Genomic DNA, 19340 nt, shown 5'->3' on the forward strand with positions numbered 1-19340 from the left:
ATACCCCGGCATCCCCCAAACACACACACACACACACACACACACACACACACACACACCCCAAAGCGGGATAATAATTTTTAAAAACACCTTACAAAGTTGCTGTATTGAAGCTCATTCATTGTCATTCACTCAAACTGCCCAGTTTTTTGTTACATTGTGTAATTGCTAGGTGAGTTATTTCATATCACTAGGACAGTGCATCAAAAATTTGGTTAGTTTAAAAATGTATAACTGCTCTAAAGAGATCAAATCTGCTTTAATCAAACTGGGATTTTTGAAAGGCTTTTATGAAAGGTTAATTCCTGAATCTATGGAAGAAAGTGTCCCCTGGAACTCAGGACTGAATGTGGGAGAGCAGGCCCCCAAAGGTATGAAGGAAAGTCCTTGAGGTTGTAAAAAATAACAGAAAATCCGATTCCTTATGTGTATTTTAACATTTCCTAGCAGATAACCAGAAATCAAATCACGGAGAAAGGTTATTTTTAAAATACAATTGTCTGAAAAATATTTTGGAGAAGTTTATAGCTTAACTTTTTAACAAGGTGATAGATAGCTTTTCACATGTAAAGTAGTTTTATTTTTAAATGTCTTCTCAATCTCAAAGCCTCTCGAGAATGAAGTGGGCTTTGATTTAGTCCCATTTTACAGACAAACTGTTCAAGGCAAAGGAGAACTGCCAGCATCCTTTCTGGTTAACAAGGAGCCCACTAGTTGTGTGTCTTTCCCAAGCTGACACCCTGGCTGGGAGGCCATGCCAGACATCCCCTTCATTTATCCCAGCCATCAAAACGTGTGGGACAAGTTGATGGTAGTATTACTTAGGAAGAACTTTCTTAGAAAGGAGGAAAGTTTTTGGTTTTTCAACAGATAGTTGAAGAATCCAGCTTTAAAAGGAGGGTCAGTGAGGAGGAAATAAAGATGCAAACTACCAACGGGTTGGAGTGAATGTTAGAGAGTATGGCCAATTTTGCACATGGGTTCTGCAGAGAAACAGGAAGCCTGAATACTAGTGAGATGCAGAAGGCAGAGGAAGGGGAAGAAAGGCATTTGGTTTCTGACTGCCAGTGACCACCGCCCCACACCTAAACCAGAGGGGAGGGCTCTGTAGCTCACCCATGGCTGGGGCTGGACCCAGACCAAAGGGTACCTGCATGCTGTGGCCCTCCAGGCTAATGTAAGGAGACGCTGGGATCCCACAAATCTTGTCCCTGGATTTCCTCTTGCCCCGAGTTCTGAAGAGAATCCTTAAGAAAACACCATAAGTAAGGCTCCAGAATTTGAATTTCTGGAGGCATCTGAGTTCAAATGTGGGGTTGGGGGGGGGGTCTAATCATAAAGGCAGTGATGACAATCCCGTGTATTTTGTAGCTGCTGTGTTTCACTTTTCCATCTTATATTTCAGTTAGTTAGAGCCCAGTTGATGATAGAGGCGTCTCTCAGTAGGCGTGGCCTTCACTTATTTGGGGAAATAATAAATTGGAATTTCCTATTAATATCAAAGGGTAATGGCTTTGCTTTTTCAAATAAAACCTTTAGGTCAGCCAAATAAATGGGGAAGAGATCCTTTGGAAAGTGAGGGACCCCAATTAGTATCATGCTCACCACCTTTTGAACACAGCCTGTCCTCTGAATTTCTAAAACTCCTTTGCCATTCGTAAGAAATCAAAATCAGCGTGATTAAAGCCAATTTCTCTGTCTCTTCCTTTTTCCTCTCTTTCTGCCTCTCCTTTCAACAGTGGTGTGAAAGTTCAGTTCTTTTCGGTCATGAGTAAAAAGCTCTGGAAATCAGCTAATGTGCCAACACCGGGAACATATCCAGGCCCGTGGTGTGAAAATGGAATATGTGCTGTTGAATTATTACTTTTGTCCTTTGGGTTTACATCTACACCCTTGTATTATGTAAATTTCTCAGAAACTGTGAATCACAGGGTTAGGTAGAAGAGGGTCCCCCCCACCCACCCACAGACAGCAGGAACCGACCTCATTCAGTCTTGGGATGATTCACAGCCTCCCTTCTCCCTCCAGCTTTACCCAGGACCAGCTTCGCTCCCCAGCTGGACTCTGCGGCCGGCAAGGGCTCAGGACCCTCATCGGGGCCCAGGGAGCCTGGCTTGTGACTTCAGCCAGCGGCCCCTCGAGGTCACCACGGAGCGCGGGACGCTGTTCGCGGTCGCCAACGTCGACGCCAACGCGGGCGCTTAATGCTTCGCGGTGTTTCCAGGACCTTCCTCCTCTGCGAGACTGAAGGGAACTGATAAGGGCGGGCCCACTGTTCGTGGAATTCAAAGAACTAACTGAACTTAAAAGTGGGACCAAAAAAATGACTGAATCCAAACTAAGAAAGCAATAACTTAACATAAAAATTACTAAGATTCCTTAACGTGGGATCAAACCTCTTGGCATTTTCTCAGCATGGATATTGAGGCTCAACTCTTGAAACCTGTCCAGCGCCTGTAGGATCTGGTCAGAGAAAGCCCGAGGGAGAGGGGGGCGGGGAACCGCAGGGGAGCGTGCGCCCCCAGCAAGAAAAGGGGGCCGGCCGCGGCTGAGCCTCTTCTCCCCTCAGGACCTTGAAGCCAGCTGGCGGAGGCCCGGGCTTTTTGTGCGCGGTGGTCAGCCGTCCCTCCCCCTCTCTGAGAGGGAAAGAAGCGCTAGACTGGGAGATGGGGACCAGAATAAAGGGACAAGCTGGGGGGGGGGGGGGTGGAAGGAAACTGTCTTAAACAGAAGAATTTGGTTAGAAAATTCTCTCGTTTTCCGGGGCAGTCAGGAAACCTAACTTATTCTAAGCTGCGGTCAAGCGGCCTGCGGGGATCCGGGGGCGGGACCCGGATGCGGGCGCGCAGAGGCGCAGCGCAGGGCGATGGACCGGGGAGGTTAGGGGGAGATGCTAGAGGTGCCTCCTTCCCCAGTTTAGAATTGGCTTAAGAAAGTGATTTCTGGGAAATGCAAAATGACAGGCAAAACTAATGACAGGATGCTCAGGTTCCTCCTTGGGCGTGCCCAGCGCCGGCGCGTTCCTCTCACCCGCCGTCTGGATTAAGTGACCCTTCAGCTACACCCTGAGTCGTCAAAGCGAGTCGATTAGCGAACGTTCTGTTCAAAAACTTTTCAAAAAGGAGTCCTCGGCCATCTGTTACTCGGTGTTTAAACCCGATCCCGCACCCCCTCCCGGAACTCTCCGGAGTTTCCCCTCCTCCCATCCTGGGGTGGGGGGTGGGGGTGGGGCTGCGAGGCCGCCGCGGGTCCGCGGGAATGTTGGGGGGATGGACGGGGGGCGGCGGCGGGCGGAGGGAGGAGCGCTCTGCGGGCTGCGGGCTGCGGGGCGCGGCCGGGAAGAGGTCCGACGCACCGGGTGGGCGACCGCGGGGCGCTGGCCGGGCACCGGGAGGCCCCCCGGAGCCGGGAGGCCCGCAGGAGCCGCACGGCCCCGCGGCGGGCGGGGAGGGCTGGCTGCGGGCCGGCTGCGGGAGCGCGCCGCAGCTCCCAGCGCCGTCGGGGCGGCCGCGTTCTGCGCCCCGGTCCCTCCGAGCCGCCCCTGCGCCCGGCGGCCCGCGGCCCGCCGGTCACTGGAACGGCTCGGGCGCGCGGACTTGAATCCATGGAGAGCCGGCGGCCGAGCAGCGTCGGCTTTTCTGTTTCACTTCGGGCTTCCAGTAAACGGCTCTGTTCCGGCCACAGCCTCCGGAGCGAGGCCGGGCTCTCAGCTCCCGCTCCCGCGGCGGGAACGCGGTTCCCCTCGGAGGCCGGCGCCAGGGCCGCGGTGGCGGAGGCGTTAGGAGGCCCCGGCGGCCGAGGGCAGCGGGTCCGCGCGGGCGCCCCGGGCGGGAGCGACCGACCGCCCTTCCCCGAGGTAACTGAGTTTATAAAGGGCTCTCAGGCATTTCTGCTCAAGGATTTTAATTTACTTCTATTGCTTCTCCATTCTTTCAAAGCTCATTCTTTGCTCTATGTTATTTGAATCTCAGTTATTGACTTTTATTTCATGAGAAATAAGGGAGAAAGTGTGAAAATAATATTAAAACTGCTCTAAATCTTGCGGGCAGAATCAAGGAAAGAGTCGCGCTGTGTGTTGAAAATATTTTTTATTTTGACCACCAAATGAATTTTTTAAATTATCCGGCAACTGCTGCAACTAATTTAGCCAATTGCACTAGCCAGCTATCAGTGCAGGGCAAGAGAGCATATTTGGGGGTGGGGTTGTCTTCTAATTGTTCACTTCCCAGGTTTCAACAACACTGGCAATTGCAAGAAAAACTTTGCTGGTTTTGTTGCTTGACTTCTAGGCAGCTCCTGGAATAAGCTGGAGGAGCTGGGTTGCTTGTTTATAAACTTCTTTTCCATCAAGTCCCGCCCTGAGTCAGAGCCTGGCAGTCTGGAGGGAACACACCGTACAGGCCTGTGGGAACGGTGAGAAAAATCCCAGCGTTAGTGGAGCGGCAGAAACAAACCCAGGGTAGGCCTGATCCTGTTGGTAAGGCCCGCCACTCATTTAACAGTTTTCACCCTTGGGGTTCTTCATTTACTTTTGCAAACTGATTTAATATGTAAATATTGTTTGTAGAAGGATAATTTCACTAGGTTTAAACAAAATCCTAATGTAAGAGATACAGACTCTGAGTTCACTAGGCCTCTCTTACACTCCTGACCTGGGACACTGCCCTTCACATGCTATACAGAATTAGCAAGAATTTGTTAATTTGCTACCAAACTAACTAGAACACACTAGTAGCCTTAAATTTGAACGTGTGGCCCAGGTGTTAAGTACAGGAAAGTTAGTTCTCATTGTATGTTCATTAACTAATACTCAAGACTCTTTCCTTGAGCCTTGCAGACCCTTCCTGTTTGTGTCACCCTGCCTCCTTCACACACCACGAGAAATAACAGACGACCTGTCAGAAATAAAGACTGAGAAAAACTATAGAAGAATTTAGGAATATTTTTCCTCCTGTAGAAGGAACGTAGGCTGCCTTTGTTGTTACTTACTAAATGGGAAAGAAAGTGGGTGAGTCTGAATGCCTGGGGAGGAATATTCCTCAGAATAATAATCTTTTCTCCCTCCTTTAACTCAAAGTAGCTAATAAGGAGCAAAGAGAAAGCAGACTGTTGCTTGTGATGAAGAGGTGGAGTCGCGGATGTTGGAAAGGTCTGAAAACCCTAAAAACATGAGCAGAGTTTAAGTAATGCACTTGGCAGAAGGCTGGATAAGTTATAATATTTCCCAATCCATTTTTTAATTTTTAAAAATTCAACAGAAGAGATTAAAAATTATGGATTATTTGGAAATTGATGGCTCTTTTATATTGCTTTTTAAATCAGACTGCAATATGCTTGACCAGAAATTGCATTGACTGGGGACAGGGATACAAATTAAAAGCCTGTGGAAATTATCCAAGTTCTTGAGTAATATCAAGAACATAGTTTAGGAAGCATTGAAATAAAAATTAGATGCCCTAGAAAAAAGAGAATTTTAAATTGGTTTAGAGGAGTAGAGCTTTTTTCTTATTTCCTCAGCTCTTGGAGTTTGTTATCTGGTCTCTTCGCGTCAAGGACTGGTCTGCTTCCCTCACAACATCACATACAGGACAAAATGAACACACTTAGAACTAGCCTTTCACATGGTCTGAAGCGGGTAGGTAGGGCAAATAAATAGTGCTTTTCCCTGGTTGGGAAGGGGAGGCACTCTTAATCATCAGCTCCGACCAAAACAGGTGGGATTAGAGGATTCTTCAAGAAAATTCAAAAACTAAAATGGAGTTTCTCTTTTGCAATTAACAAAACAAACAGGCTCCCTTTAAAATTTTTCTTAATAAACATTTTTAAAGTTTTAAACAGTTTTAGAAGCTTCTAAATATTCCAAACATGCTCTACTTTTATTGGTGGTTTTATTTTGCTGTTGTTGTAATTTTCCAAATTCTTTTTTCTGGGTGGGGGGAGACCCGAAGCACTGGATAGATAAGATGGAGGCCTTTCTTAAATTACATTTTGCATTTTGTTTAAGACAATCTTTACTTAATAGAGATATTTTTAAAAATTAACACCTGCCTTAAGTTAGGTTTTGAATGTAAAATACTCATTCACAAATGTTGGAATATCAAAACCTGGATTTATAAAGCACCTCTTCAGTCTTGAGGATTAGGAAGCTCAGGCCCATGTTTTAAAGGAAGGGCATACTTGCTACTTTGTGATATTTGTTACTCAAATCACACTGTACTTTCAAACACTTGTCAAAAAGGTAAATCCTGAAAAGACCAGTGAAAAACAAACTGCTGAAACATTAACTATACAAAACATGTATAACCCCTAGGTAATGATTTTCCTTTTTAGGAAAAGGAGAGATTTACTAAGGTCAAAGCAAGGCTCTCTTGCCCTTGGGGGGGGGGGGCACGCGTCTAACTAAAACCAACTGGTGGCATTCAGTCAAAAAGGCAGGCAACGCTCGGGCAGTGGTGAGTTGTCCAAGTCAGCTGGGTGCTCCAAAGCTTTCCAGAGCCAGGCTGTTTCGTGCTTCTTTGCTTTTTCCTTTAAACCTAGCCCACTGTCGCAGGGATACAATAGGAGGGGAATTTTTCGATGCTGGAAATCGGCAGGTAGGAAAGGAAACATGATCCGTCCCAAAAGGCTGCAATTAAAGTCTTAACCGCGACCCATCTGTTGCGGGACGCCCCCTCCACCTACCCCTGAGCACAGCGGCCGCGCGCTCTTTGTCTGAGGGGGGAGAAGAGAAGACAGGCTCTGCGGCCCCAAGAGCGAACGCAAAGAACGTTTCCAGCCTGGGCGCACCCTGGGCGACTGCGCCCGGCCCCGGGCCGCTCCGAAGTGCTGCCGAGGTGCGGCGCCTCTTTCCGGACTAGGCCCTCGTGCTCTGTGCTCGCCTCTTTCTGCACTTCTCCACCGCTGTTTCCGTCCAACTAGCCCGAAGCCACCCCGAGACCAGACGTGAGGCACTTCTGGGCCTAGCCGCTAAGGCCCCTCGCACCCCCCAACTGGCCCTTTGGCTGCCTTCAGCTTGCAATAAGACTCAAGTTTCTCCCCTCTTTTCCTCGGCCACTGGGTTTCCCCACCACCCACCCAGCTGCTCGGCCTCGGCCTTGGGCATCAGGCGCAGTCCCAGCCAGGCTCTTTCCTCCGTGTCCACCCCTCTAGGCTCTCCGGACAGGGGCGAGGCCGGCCCTCACGAAGAGCCAGGGTGAGTGGCCCCAGGCAAGTGCTGGGTAATGAGGTAGGGAAGAGGTAATATTTTGAGGTCAGTTTCCTCAAACTTCGCATTTTTGGGTGGAACTGGTCAGGAGCTCAACAATCCCAGGTTCTAGTGGGCTTGCATCCAGCCTCCCACTGCAGAGCCTTTCAAGAGCCGCCCGCACCCGCTAGGCGGGGTGCCTGGCGCCCGACGCCACCGGTCCTACGCGCACCCACTCGGGGGTAACTCACCCGGTAGATATCACCCTGGGCGGCTGCGGACCGCCACTAAGAGGTGCGTGCAGAGCGCGAGGCCCGAGCTGGCATCTCTGCACTCCTCCCCGCCCCCGGGCGCAGGCTCTCCGCCACTGAGTTCTCCCGGTGCAGCCCCCCGGGCACGCCCGGCCCTGGCCCCCGGTCCTCAGGGCTCAACACCGCACAACCTCCCGCTTGCAAAGGGGGCGGGACGGGGAGGGCGCCGGCCGCAGCTCCGGGCGCGCTCGGGGCCACGCTCGCCTAAGGCTGCAAGAGCCCGCGCAGCTAGAGTCGCCGCCCCTGGAGTCTTCCAGAAACAGACCTTACACTCTGTCGCTCCTCCCTGGAAGCTTTGGCCGGGGCGCCACACTCAGAGGCCGCCAGGACGCGGGGCGTCGCAGGAGCAAGGTCTCCGCAAGCTCTGGGAGGCTGGAGAGAGGTTGCTGCCGGGACTCTCCCGCGAGCAGGTGGCGGTGCTCGCCGCCGCGCGGTGCACGCGCGCCCTCGCCGCCGCCTGCGCTGCTTCGAGGAGTGCAGGCACAAGCAACTGGGAGGCTGGGAGAGGAAACCAGTAAGTTGTTTCCCTTCTCCGCTCAACATTCAGAATTTAAAATGTTCCAAGAGAGCTCTAGTGAGCGCAGGTACTTAGAAAAATACGCTCCGGGCTCTCAATGGAAGCGCACGAAAGCGCACGCGTGTGTGTGTGCGTGTGTGTGTGTGTGTGTGTGTGTGTGTGTGTGTGTGTAGCGGGGGTGGGGTCGGGCCCTCATCGAGGTTTCTTTTGGCGTGACACCTGCTCGTCCCTTGCAACTCCTCAACTTTGTGGATGGAGCGCATGTCACCGCATCGCATTTACAAAACCACAAACACATAGCAAGCCTCCCAAGGCCTTCAATTCTCAGGGGCGATTTGGGAGGCTAGTTACCTGCTGGCGTCTTCCAGGTGGTCCGGACCCCGTTCGGAAGCACCCAGCCTGGGCCCTAGAGCAAGAAAGAGCGGCTGCGGAGGAGGCGGCGCGGCTGACTCGGGGCGCGCTCCGGCCCCGCGGACGCGCGGGGAGAGCTGGGGTTTCCGTTGCCGGAGGCTTCCTGGCCGCGGCTTTCTGGAGCTTGGAGTTTGATAAATATAGCCTGGCGTTTGCCCCTGAATTAGACTCCGTTTCCTTATTTAGCCCTTGCACAATGATTTTAGATGATGTCACTTAGAGTTAAACGAGAAAATTGATCTCAGATTTGCTTGGCTTCTAAAGCTTGGTTAAGCAGATTGAGAATTAAAAAGACAGATAAAAAGCAAAAGGGTGGGGGTGGGGTGGGGGTGGAGGGGAGAGCTGCGCGAGCCCGGGAGGGTGTGCGCGGAGGGGGAGGGCTCCCGCGCGGCCGAGAGCGCCCCCGCCTCTTCTGGGCGGGGGAACCTCCCGCGCCAATGAAAAGTAGTCACCGACTGCAGAGGAAAAAAAAGTTTTCCTGTTGACTGTTGGAAGCGAATTGAGCAATTATCTAGTTTACCTTCTCCTCTTGGAAGTTAACGATTGGCGAGATCTTGGCTGCGTTATTGACACAACACTTTCTATTGATAGAAATAAGTAGTGATTGTCCCTGAGTCATTGGTGCGCCAAGAACTCTGCGATGGGCTGGCAGGAGTCCATTGGGCTGGGCAGGCAGGTTCGGCTGGTGATGCTGGGGAGGCGGAGGAGGCTGCTGGTGGTGATGGTGCCCGGCCCCCTCTCCGCAGGTCTGTGACGAGCAGGGAGCGAGGCGACGACGGCGCATCCCGGCCCCGGCTGACGGACGCTGGCGACTCAGACATGGACAGTAGCTGCCACAACGCGACCGCCAAAATGTTAGCGACCGCTCCGGCCCGGGGCAACGTGATGAGCACCTCCAAACCCTTGGCTTTCTCCATCGAGCGAATCATGGCGCGCACCCCGGAGCCCAAGGCCCTGCCAGTCCCCCATTTCCTGCAGGGAGCCGTGCCCAAGGGGGACTCCAAGCACTCTCTGCATCTTAACTCGTCGATCCCTTGCATGATCCCCTTCGTGCCCGTGGCGTACGACACGAGCCCCAAGGCTGGAATGACGGGCTCGGAGCCGCGGAAGGCGAGCCTGGAGGCCCCGGCGGCGGCCCCGGCGGCGCCCGCGGCGCCCGCGTTCAGCTGCAGCGACCTGCTCAACTGCGCGCTGAGCCTCAAGGGCGACCTGGCCCGCGACGCGCTGCCGCTGCAGCAATACAAGCTGGTGAGGCCGCGTGTGGTCAACCACTCCTCCTTCCACGCCATGGGAGCCCTGTGCTACCTGAACCGAGGCGACGGCCCGTGCCCCCCGGCGGCGGGCCTTAACATCCACCCGGTGGCCTCCTACTTCCTCAGCTCCCCTTTGCACCCGCAGCCGAAAACGTATTTAGCCGAAAGGAATAAACTGGTGGTCCCGGCGGTGGAGAAGTACCCCTCGGGAGTGGCTTTCAAAGACTTGTCCCAGGCCCAGCTGCAGCATTACATGAAAGAAAGCGCCCAGCTCCTGTCGGAAAAAATCGCGTTCAAAACCTCTGACTTCAGCCGAGGCTCTCCTAATACCAAACCCAAAGTTTTCACTTGCGAAGTGTGTGGAAAGGCAAGTACGACGAAGAAAGGAGGTCTCCTCACCTCCCTTCTCCCTCCCTTCTTTCCTGCCTGCCTTTTTTCCTTCCTTTTAAATTTTATTTTGTAATTATGTGTATACAGTGGTTATAAGGTTATCTCCTCCCTCCGCGCCCCCAGCCCGATTTGACTGCAAAGTAGGTGCTGAACTAACCTGTTCTGCTTGTGTTTAACTTCAGGTCTTTAACGCGCACTATAACTTAACCCGTCACATGCCGGTGCACACGGGAGCCAGACCCTTCGTTTGCAAAGTGTGCGGCAAGGGCTTCCGGCAGGCGAGCACTCTGTGCCGGCACAAGATCATCCACACGCAGGTGCGTCCGCGTCTCCGTTCCGCCCGGGTCCCTGCGGAACGCTTTGTAGAGAATGGCCAGTGAACTCACCCTTTAGCTGGGAAGTTTGTCTAAAATGTGCCGCCTGGACGCGAGGAAATGCTGTGCATGTGCTGTTTGCCTTTGTTCTGCTTAAAAGCGGCACGCAGAGGATCCCTGTGTTTTTGAGTTTACAGGACTCCACTGAATAACAAAGCACCTTAACTCCCTTGCTTGTCCTCCCTTCCACTTAGGAAAAACCTCACAAATGTAACCAGTGTGGCAAAGCGTTTAACAGAAGTTCCACTTTAAACACACATACCCGAATACACGCAGGCTACAAACCGTTTATATGTGAATTCTGTGGCAAAGGATTTCATCAAAAAGGTATGAACCAGGGAGACTTTTTCGCGGTAGTGTGACTGAAAACCCTGTCTTGGGATATTTTAGAAAACGATTTTTAAAGTGCAGCTAGTTTCCTGGCTTTCGCGTTTCCATCCCAACCTCCCACCTGCAAGTCTGGTTGGTATTAGAGAAAGGCAGGGAGCAGATACGGAGGGGGTATTTTTCTTAGCCACTTGTTCTCGTTTTAGAGAATTGGGTTAATAAACGTATATTAAAATGTGGAGGGAAGGGCCTCACCGTTGAAGTTTATAAATAAACTTGGGGAGAGAGGCGCAGGGCCCGAGCGCAGCCCTGCGCCGGCTGTCCTGCGGCCGGTCCGCGCCCTCCTGTTTCAGCTCTTTTCAAATCCACATGCCTGTCATTTGTCTTTTTCAGGGAATTACAAAAACCACAAGCTGACCCACAGTGGGGAGAAACAGTTCAAGTGCAATATCTGCAACAAGGCTTTCCACCAGGTCTACAACCTCACCTTCCACATGCACACCCACAACGACAAGAAGCCCTTCACCTGCCCCACGTGCGGCAAGGGCTTCTGCAGGAACTTTGACCTCAAGAAGCACGTCCGCAAGCTGCACGACAGCACCCTGGGGCTGGCCCGCGCCGGCGCCTGGGAGCCGGGGCCCGACCAGCCGCCCGCGCAGCCCCAGCCGGCGCCCGCCGCGCCGCCGCCGCCCCGGGGCCCCTGCAGCCCGGGCTCCCTCCGAGCCCCCGGTGATCAAGGCCAAAGCCCCCCCAGCTTCAGCCGGGGTCCCCACTACTGAGACGGTGGCAGAGCATCCCGATCCCAGCTGGTCTGCAGAACCCAGGGCATGTTGGGCCCCAGACGTTGGCGCCGACCCGAAGCCTCTGCGTTCGCCTCTTGCATGCACCTGCTAAATGTTTTTGTGTATGATATTCTATATAGGCACTAACAAGTATGAAACCATTGGACGGTTTTGTTTTTCTGAGTTTTTTTAAATTTGGAAAGACTTTTCATCTTGGGTGGAGAGATAGTGTTTGGTTTGTTTTGGTTTTTTTAAAAACAAATTTCTGCTGTATTTATTGAGATCTGTATTATCCTACCCGGGAATGCTGCACCATTTTAATTTTATTATTGTATATATTCCCATTGTGTTGATCCTGTGGTCTCAAGATGCCTGCCAATTGTTTAGAATCATGTCCTCTTTCCCCAAAGTAACAAAACACTGTGTGTATGTCACACACACACACACACACACACACACACACACACACACTCGCCTAGATGAGTGTTCCCGCAAAGGCACATTCCACGCTCACTGCACACATACACTCACATCAGATAAGTGTGGTCCATTATGGATGAATTTGAATTTTGGTTTTGATTCTTGCACGTGAAAACTGATTCATTGACTGTTGGAAATAAATACTTGGAGTGTGTTTATTTAATCAACAGCTTCAGGGCTCTGTTCCTATTATTCAGCAAGAGATCACGGACTCTGACCTGCTCAACCTTCCCCCTTTTCAAAAAGTTAGCTCTGTATTAGTATCACCTGTGTTCTATCCAAAAAGTTCACCAAGAGCAAATAACAGTCTCTCCAAATAGTTACAACTTTGGTAAAGTAATGAAATTTGATAAAGTTCAGAAGATATGGAATTTTGTCACAGACACATGTCTTTGTCCTGGGCCATCTGACATGCTTGCAGTGGTCAGTGAGATGGGGGCACCCTCTCTAGGGCATGTGTGTAGGACATCCCCAGGGCATTAAAATCACAGGGCAGAGGGGATCTATGGTGCGCATCCTGACGGGGCACTGAATTGTACACAGCTGGCAAAGGGAGCCCGTGTTTTTAGGTGTGTATATATGTTTATAGATGAATATACTTCCATTCAAGGAGTAAACGTGGATGAAAACCAAGCTGAGGCGGGTGCCAGGTCCTTGAAATGCTTCAAGTGTTAATCAGCAGCTCCACTGTGAGCCTGGGCTCTGGTGTTTTCTAACTGCAAGTCTCTCCTGTTTTCTTGCCAAAACAGTGAAACAACTGCTAAAGACTTTAATTAAGAGGGGTAATTAGTTCAGATTTATCAAAGACGGGATGTTATGCTATTAGCTGCTCAGTAGAAGCTGCCAGACAAGCTCACAGCCCAGCGCAACCGTCCCGCTGCACTGGGGCACGTCCCGGGGGAGAGGCTGGGGGCGGGCCGGGGCCCGCAGCCGGGCGCGTGGGCCGCTGCCCCCCGTCGGCCTCGCGCTCCGCCAGGTCCCGCCACGGGGGAAACGCCGCGGCGGGCCCCCCGCAAGCGCAGGCCCGGGGAGCCTTAGGGCTTCCCGCCCGCGGCCGGGCGGGGCAAGAGGAGCGCGGGGACCGAGTTTGAAAGCGCGTCCTCGCCACGCTCCTGGACTCCTCGCGGGGCTCAAGGAAGTGGGGCGCCGGGCTGCCAATCGCGGGGGGAAGGGTGGAGTTGGGACCGCAGGGGCGAGGCGACAGCTTCCTTGGCGACCAGAGCTTGCGCTTCCAGGCCGGAGGGCTTGACCGCTGCAGGTGCCCAGAGCCCACCACCCGAGGGGGCCTCCGAGGCCCCAGAGGCAGAGGGGTGACCGGCGAGAGGGCCCCGCGGGACGCCCAACCCAAGTCCCGCTAGAGCCCCGTTCAGGGTCCGGCACCTCCCGCCCGGAGCGGGACCGCAGGGTCCGGGGAACAGGGGGTCCCGTCCCGCCCGCAGACTCCGGAGGCCGGACCTCCCGGCTCTGGCCCGGGCTGCGCGCCTTTCACCGCCCGTCTCCCGGGCCCGAAGCCCAGGCCCAGCGCCCCTTCCTGTCGTCCCTGCATTTCTGTTTCCCTAACCTCCCTGCGCCCCACTGACCCGGGACGGTGCGGAGTGCCCTGAGCCCTGCGGCGGGCCTGGGTTCCGACCCGCGCGGCCCGCAGCACAGGGCGGCCTGGCCCGGCGCCCGCCACATCCCACCGGCTGCCCGGCCGCGGAGGTGAGGGACTGGCCCCCGGAACGTGGGGGCCCAGCTGTCGGAGGTGAGGGACTGGCCCCCGGAACGTGGGGGCCCAGCTGTCGGAGGTGAGGGACTGGCCCCCAGAACGTGGGGGCCCAGCTGTCGGAGGTGAGGGACTGGCCCCCGGAACGTGGGGGCCCAGCTGTCGGAGGTGAGGGACTGGCCCCCGGAACGTGGGGGCCCAGCTGTCGGAGGTGAGGGACTGGCCCCCGGAACGTGGGGGCCCAGCTGTCGGAGGTGAGGGACTGGCCCCCGGAACGTGGGGGCCCAGCTGTCGGAGGTGAGGGACTGGCCCCAGAACGTGGGGGCCCAGCTGTCGGAGGTGAGGGACTGGCCCCAGAACGTGGGGGCCCAGCTGTCGGAGGTGAGGGACTGGCCCCCGGAACGTGGGGGCCCAGCTGTCGGAGGTGAGGGACTGGCCCCAGAACGTGGGGGCCCAGCTGTCGGAGGTGAGGGACTGGCCCCCGGAACGTGGGGGCCCAGCTGTCGGAGGTGAGGGACTGGCCCCCGGAACGTGGGGGCCCAGCTGTCGGAGGTGAGGGACTGGCCCCCGGAACGTGGGGGCCCAGCTGTCGGAGGTGAGGGACTGGCCCCCGGAACGTGGGGGCCCAGCTGTCGGAGGTGAGGGACTGGCCCCCGGAACGTGGGGGCCCAGCTGTCGGAGGTGGCAGAGTCGGATCTTGAAAGCACTTGTTTTCCTTGAGTAAACAGAATGAGGTCAGGGGTCATCACAAGGGGCGGAAAAGGGCCTTTGCTTCTTGACCTTGTTCTCAAAACCCCACGATGAGATTCTTCCAGACTTTCAAGGGGACAAGATTTTACTGGTTGAAAACAAAATGAACATTGCTGAGGAAAATTACTAAGCCAGGAAATACTTCCAGTTAGGAAGTACTTGTGCGGTCGTCCCACCTCCCAACACAGGCCAGGGCGCTGACTTGTATTGAAAAGAGAAGTCCTCTGTGGAAAGATATAATTGGTCAGTGGGGGAAGGAGACCCCCCCACACACAGAGAGACAGAGAGACGGAGAGACAGAGAGACGGAGAGACAGAGAGACAGAGAGACAGAGGGGAGGGAGGGAGGGAGGGAGTGGAGAACCTGCAGCTGCAATCTGGAATGACCCTGTATAGGTCTGATTTGGGATGGTGGGACAGTTACAGAAAAAAGCAGCCAAAGGAAGCAGTTGTCTGTCTGAGGAGCCTGAAGTGAGGGTGATTAAGTAGAAAAAGCCAAAAAGAAATTCTCTAAAATAAGCACTCAAGAGGTTACTTGTCAGGAGGAGAATTATCAACAGACTTTGACTTATGACAAAGCTGGCAGAGTTTACTGAACATTGAGGAGAATCTCCTTAAAGACAGTATGACTTTATAGATTAAGTTGGAGGCGGTAAAGAGAGGTGAACAGGAACACTTAGCTAGTAGCTGATGGAAGACCTTACAATTCTCTACCCTCTGACAAATATTAAAAGGCGATTTTCCTCCCTTTTATCATCTAACCTGTGTGTCTATCCGAGTGCTTATATAGATGTTTATGTTTGTTCAGGAAGCAGGTACCCTAAAAGTATAAATGGCAAATTGGCTGATCGCAGTCCACCATTTTACCAGAGGTAGCCAGCAAATGCACGTTTAGTAAGGTAGAGTGGCCAGTGTTCAGATTACCTGCAGAGAGAAATAATTCATCTTCAACTTTCTCTATTGGAATTAACTTTTGGTACAGAGAAAGGTGGCTTGTGGGGCTGTAGGGACCAATTTTAGAAATTTACTGATCTGGGGCCTTATGTTTTGTTCAGTTTTGGAAATCAGAATATAGAACAGAATTGATTATGTAAATAGTTCATTCTTACCAATTTTATTTTAACACAGAACCCTAATCCTGACTTCTAATAACTTCCTCCCAACAGATATAGTTTGCTCAGACTTTCAAAATTTTAGCTTGAGAACAAGTTATTGTGCAAGGTTAAGACTAAGGTGTTGATTTCTCGGTAGTAAATGAAAGCATTACTTAGGGGCTTCATCAAAGTTACTTGTTCGTGAACTTTGAAGCTTGGTGAGTTTCTTGTAGAGCTTTGCTTCTTTCCAAATGTGGAAGAAATGAATCCTTAAGACACAATGGAGTCATAATTCCAAGTCATAATGCACCCTGCTTGATAGATATCCTTTATGTAAGTGGCAGTTAGTAATGTCAGATATCATCATTTGTTAGATTTGGTGACAACTCAAAGCATTGATTAAATTATAATGCTAATGGTATATTTTGTCTGTGTAAAGTATTCATCCCAAAATATACAATATGAAATATAAATTATCTCAAATTCAAAATTAAGGAAGAAACAAAAAAAATTTCTTTATCACTTTATAAACCCTTGTGCTGGGAAATCTTTGTTACACATGAAGTTTATAATTTTAAGGAATTGTGACTCACTTTCTCACCAAATAGTGAATTTTTTTTTTTTAGAGAAGATATTAATTAAACATTTTTTTTAATTTTTATTTTTTATTTTTAAATATATCTTTATTGATTTCAGAGAGAGGAAAGGAGAGGGAGAGAGAGATAGAAACATCAATGATGAGAGAGTCATTGATCAAGCCAGCAACCCGGGTATGTGCCCTGACCGGGAATCGAACCCCGATCCCCTGGATCCTAGGTCGGTGCTCAACCGCTGAGCCACGCCCAGCCGGTTTTTTCATTTTTAAAGGCATGAAAATTAGAGACAAACCTAAATCTCAATGGATAAAATTATGAAGCTATTGACTGGTCTGGAAAAAATTTTGAACCAGGTAAAACATTGTTGTTTGTTTGTTTGTTTGTTTTTGCTATGATTTGGCTGAAATCATAGATTACTTTCACACTAGAAATTATATATTTTTATTCAGTTAATTAAAACCAAAAAATTAACCATATTTGGAAGTAGAAGATAGCTTATTATGAATTTCATTGTTCTAGAAAACAAGGCATATGTCCATTCCAACTCCAGGGCAGATTAACTAAAAACAAATAAAGATATTAACAAACAAATGGTTCATTTGTGTGCTCTTGGTGATGAAACAATTTCCAGTTGAGACCAGTCCAAGAGAAGGGTTATCTCTCTTCAGGCAATAAAGAAGCGAGGAAGAGGAAGCCTGGTGTTTAAATGGCCTCAATAGAAATATCTACCTCTGTTATTATATTTTTCTGCTTGTATGGTGACATGTTGCTCATAAAAAACTTTGAGTAAAAGTAAAAATTCATCATACACTTGAATGTGCACAAAGTTATCACAAATAACTGTGTACATTTTCTGGTCAAGTTTGAGGTGACATTGGTGTCAAATGAAATCATCTTGCTATAAGTCTTATGGAGATTAAGTTAGTAAATAAAGATGAAATAAAATTCTGTCAATAGAAGTCTCCAGGGTTAATATTTTGCTGTCAAACCAACAAATGTTGCCATGGGTACAAAGGTTTGAGAGTAGAAAGAGAAAGCATCACAGATTAGTTCCTAACTGGAGCTAGAAATATCTCAAAAATGAACACATTTGTTTGATTTAACTCTGTCTTCTTGATAACAAGAATATAGGTTTTTGTTTTGTTTTGTTTTGTTTTTTGCATTTGTGTGAGAAATCTAAAAGTTCAGACCAATGCCTAACCTTCTAATCACTAATAGAGATGTATTTTGATAATCCACCATAGAAATATAATTTGTTAGTTAAATATGAGCCAAATCTGGAATAGGTGAAATATTTCACAAATGTAAATTGTTTACAGGAATCTCTGAACAAGATTTGCATTTTAAAAATTTCAGCAAAATCCGAAGTTTGGAACAAATCTCTACAGGACAAACAACCCAGTTTCTTCAACAAATAAAAGTAAAGGAAAGAGGGGAAGCTGGAGAGGGAGAGGGGGAGAACGAATGAAGGGGAGAAAGAGGGGGAAAGCAAGGAGTGGAAGGGGGAAGGGAGGGTGAGGGCGCTGGGACAGGAAGAACAAGAAAACCTATCAGTTAAAAGAGATTTTCAAAACAGAACAACCAATTGCTATGTGTGAACATTATTTCATACCAATTCAATCAACTAAACTATAAAATAAAAGTTATCTGAGTCTTGGAAATTTGAAGACTGAGTGGGTGTTTGATAAAATTAAGGAAATTGTTTACTTTTAAAGATGTGTAAAAAGTATTGTGGTTTTGTTAAAAACTAGTTCTTTTATAATGTGTCTTCCATTATTTAACGGTGAAATGATAAGGTGTCTGGGATTTGCTAAAAATTACATAGGAGAAAGGAAGTGGGTATAGGTACAGATCAATGAGATTCACCATGACTTCCTAATTATTTAAGTTGATTAAATTCAACTTTCACATAAAAAGCTTTTAACAATCTTTTACAGCAACTTTTATCATTTTACAAAACATCTTCCCCAATAAACACTCATAATCCTATCACCTTAAAATAGTAATTGCATTTTTTTAAATGATTTTTTAATAGATATTTTAGAGAGAGAGGAAGGGAAAGGGAAAGACAGAAACATGGATGTGAACATCAATTAGCTGCCTCCTGCATGCCCCCTATTGGGAATCGAACCCGCAACCTGGGCATGTGCCCTGACCAGGAATGGAACCCACAACATTTTTGTGCCTGGGATGATGCCAGGCCTGCCAGGGCAGTAATTGTATTTTTTCACATTGCTCTTTTTAGTCTGATTCCAGGACTAATATTATCACAATACAGAGCTTTAAACATTTTGTAGAAATGTTTAAAAATAAAGTTAAAATAAGATATGTAGAAGAATTTGAAGTGGAAAGATAGGCTTTGAAGAGACATAAGACGCTTTTCAATAATTGTCAGTTTATGATGTAGAGGAGGAGAACCAGTGAATCTCTCACTCTCTTGAGAAGCAGAGAAAACTGAAAGCAAATGAAAATAGAAAATTTACATTAGTTAAGCTATTTCGAGTAGTGAGGAAAAACATATATATGCAGGGATTGATTAAAAGGCAATGTATAAAAGAGAAACTACCTCAGCATTGTATAGTCACTCTGAGTCCCAAGAAAACCAGAACTAAAACTCAGTATTCATTCATTATTTCATCTGTTCATTCAAAGTGCAAGGCACCTGCTTAGGGGCTGGGTATGCAACAGGGAATAAGACTCTTACCATTTACCTTCCTGGAATTTACAGTCTAGCTGGGAAAATTGGAGTCAACAGTGATTATAAGTTACTTGTAAGTGTGAACGGAGTGTTATGTGTTTATACAACAAAAGTAATCTTTAGGGCAGCCTGAAATCCAGTCATCTATTTCTCTTTATTCACTTAAAGGGATTGTTTTCAATTGGGGCAATTTTTCCTTCCAAGGGCATTTAGCAGTGTCTGGAGACATATTGGATGCTGCTAATTATCTAAAAATCCATAGAACAGTCCCCCACAACAAAGAACTATCTAGCTCAAGGTGTCAATAGCACTAAGATTGAGAAAGTCTGACTTACAGGTTCTAATTCCTCAGACAAGTTCTGATGGGGTCAATTTGGTCTTTTCATCTGACCTGTTCATTTGGGTACCGATTTGTGGTCCTCTCACTTGTGGCCCAGAGTATCAGTTTTCCCTTGTGCAAAGTCCAACGT

The 19340-nt window shown here is 49.6% G+C and overlaps 1 protein-coding gene across 1 annotated transcript; it reads left to right on the top strand.

Annotated features, from left to right (window-relative positions):
• Positions 1-9048: 9048 nt before the first annotated feature.
• FEZF1 (FEZ family zinc finger 1) lies at positions 9049-11545 on the top strand (the record flags this gene model as incomplete). The annotated part of the gene is made up of 4 exons (XM_081147732.1): positions 9049-10042; positions 10248-10382; positions 10634-10766; positions 11160-11545. Exons 1-4 carry the CDS (start codon positions 9242-9244, stop codon positions 11543-11545), a joined length of 1455 nt encoding a protein of 484 aa, XP_081003858.1. The 5' UTR covers positions 9049-9241.
• Positions 11546-19340: the final 7795 nt, after the last annotated feature.

Source organism: Miniopterus schreibersii (assembly GCF_964146895.1).
Source record: "Miniopterus schreibersii genome assembly, chromosome: 9".
NCBI classification, from domain to species: Eukaryota; Metazoa; Chordata; class Mammalia; order Chiroptera; family Miniopteridae; genus Miniopterus; species Miniopterus schreibersii.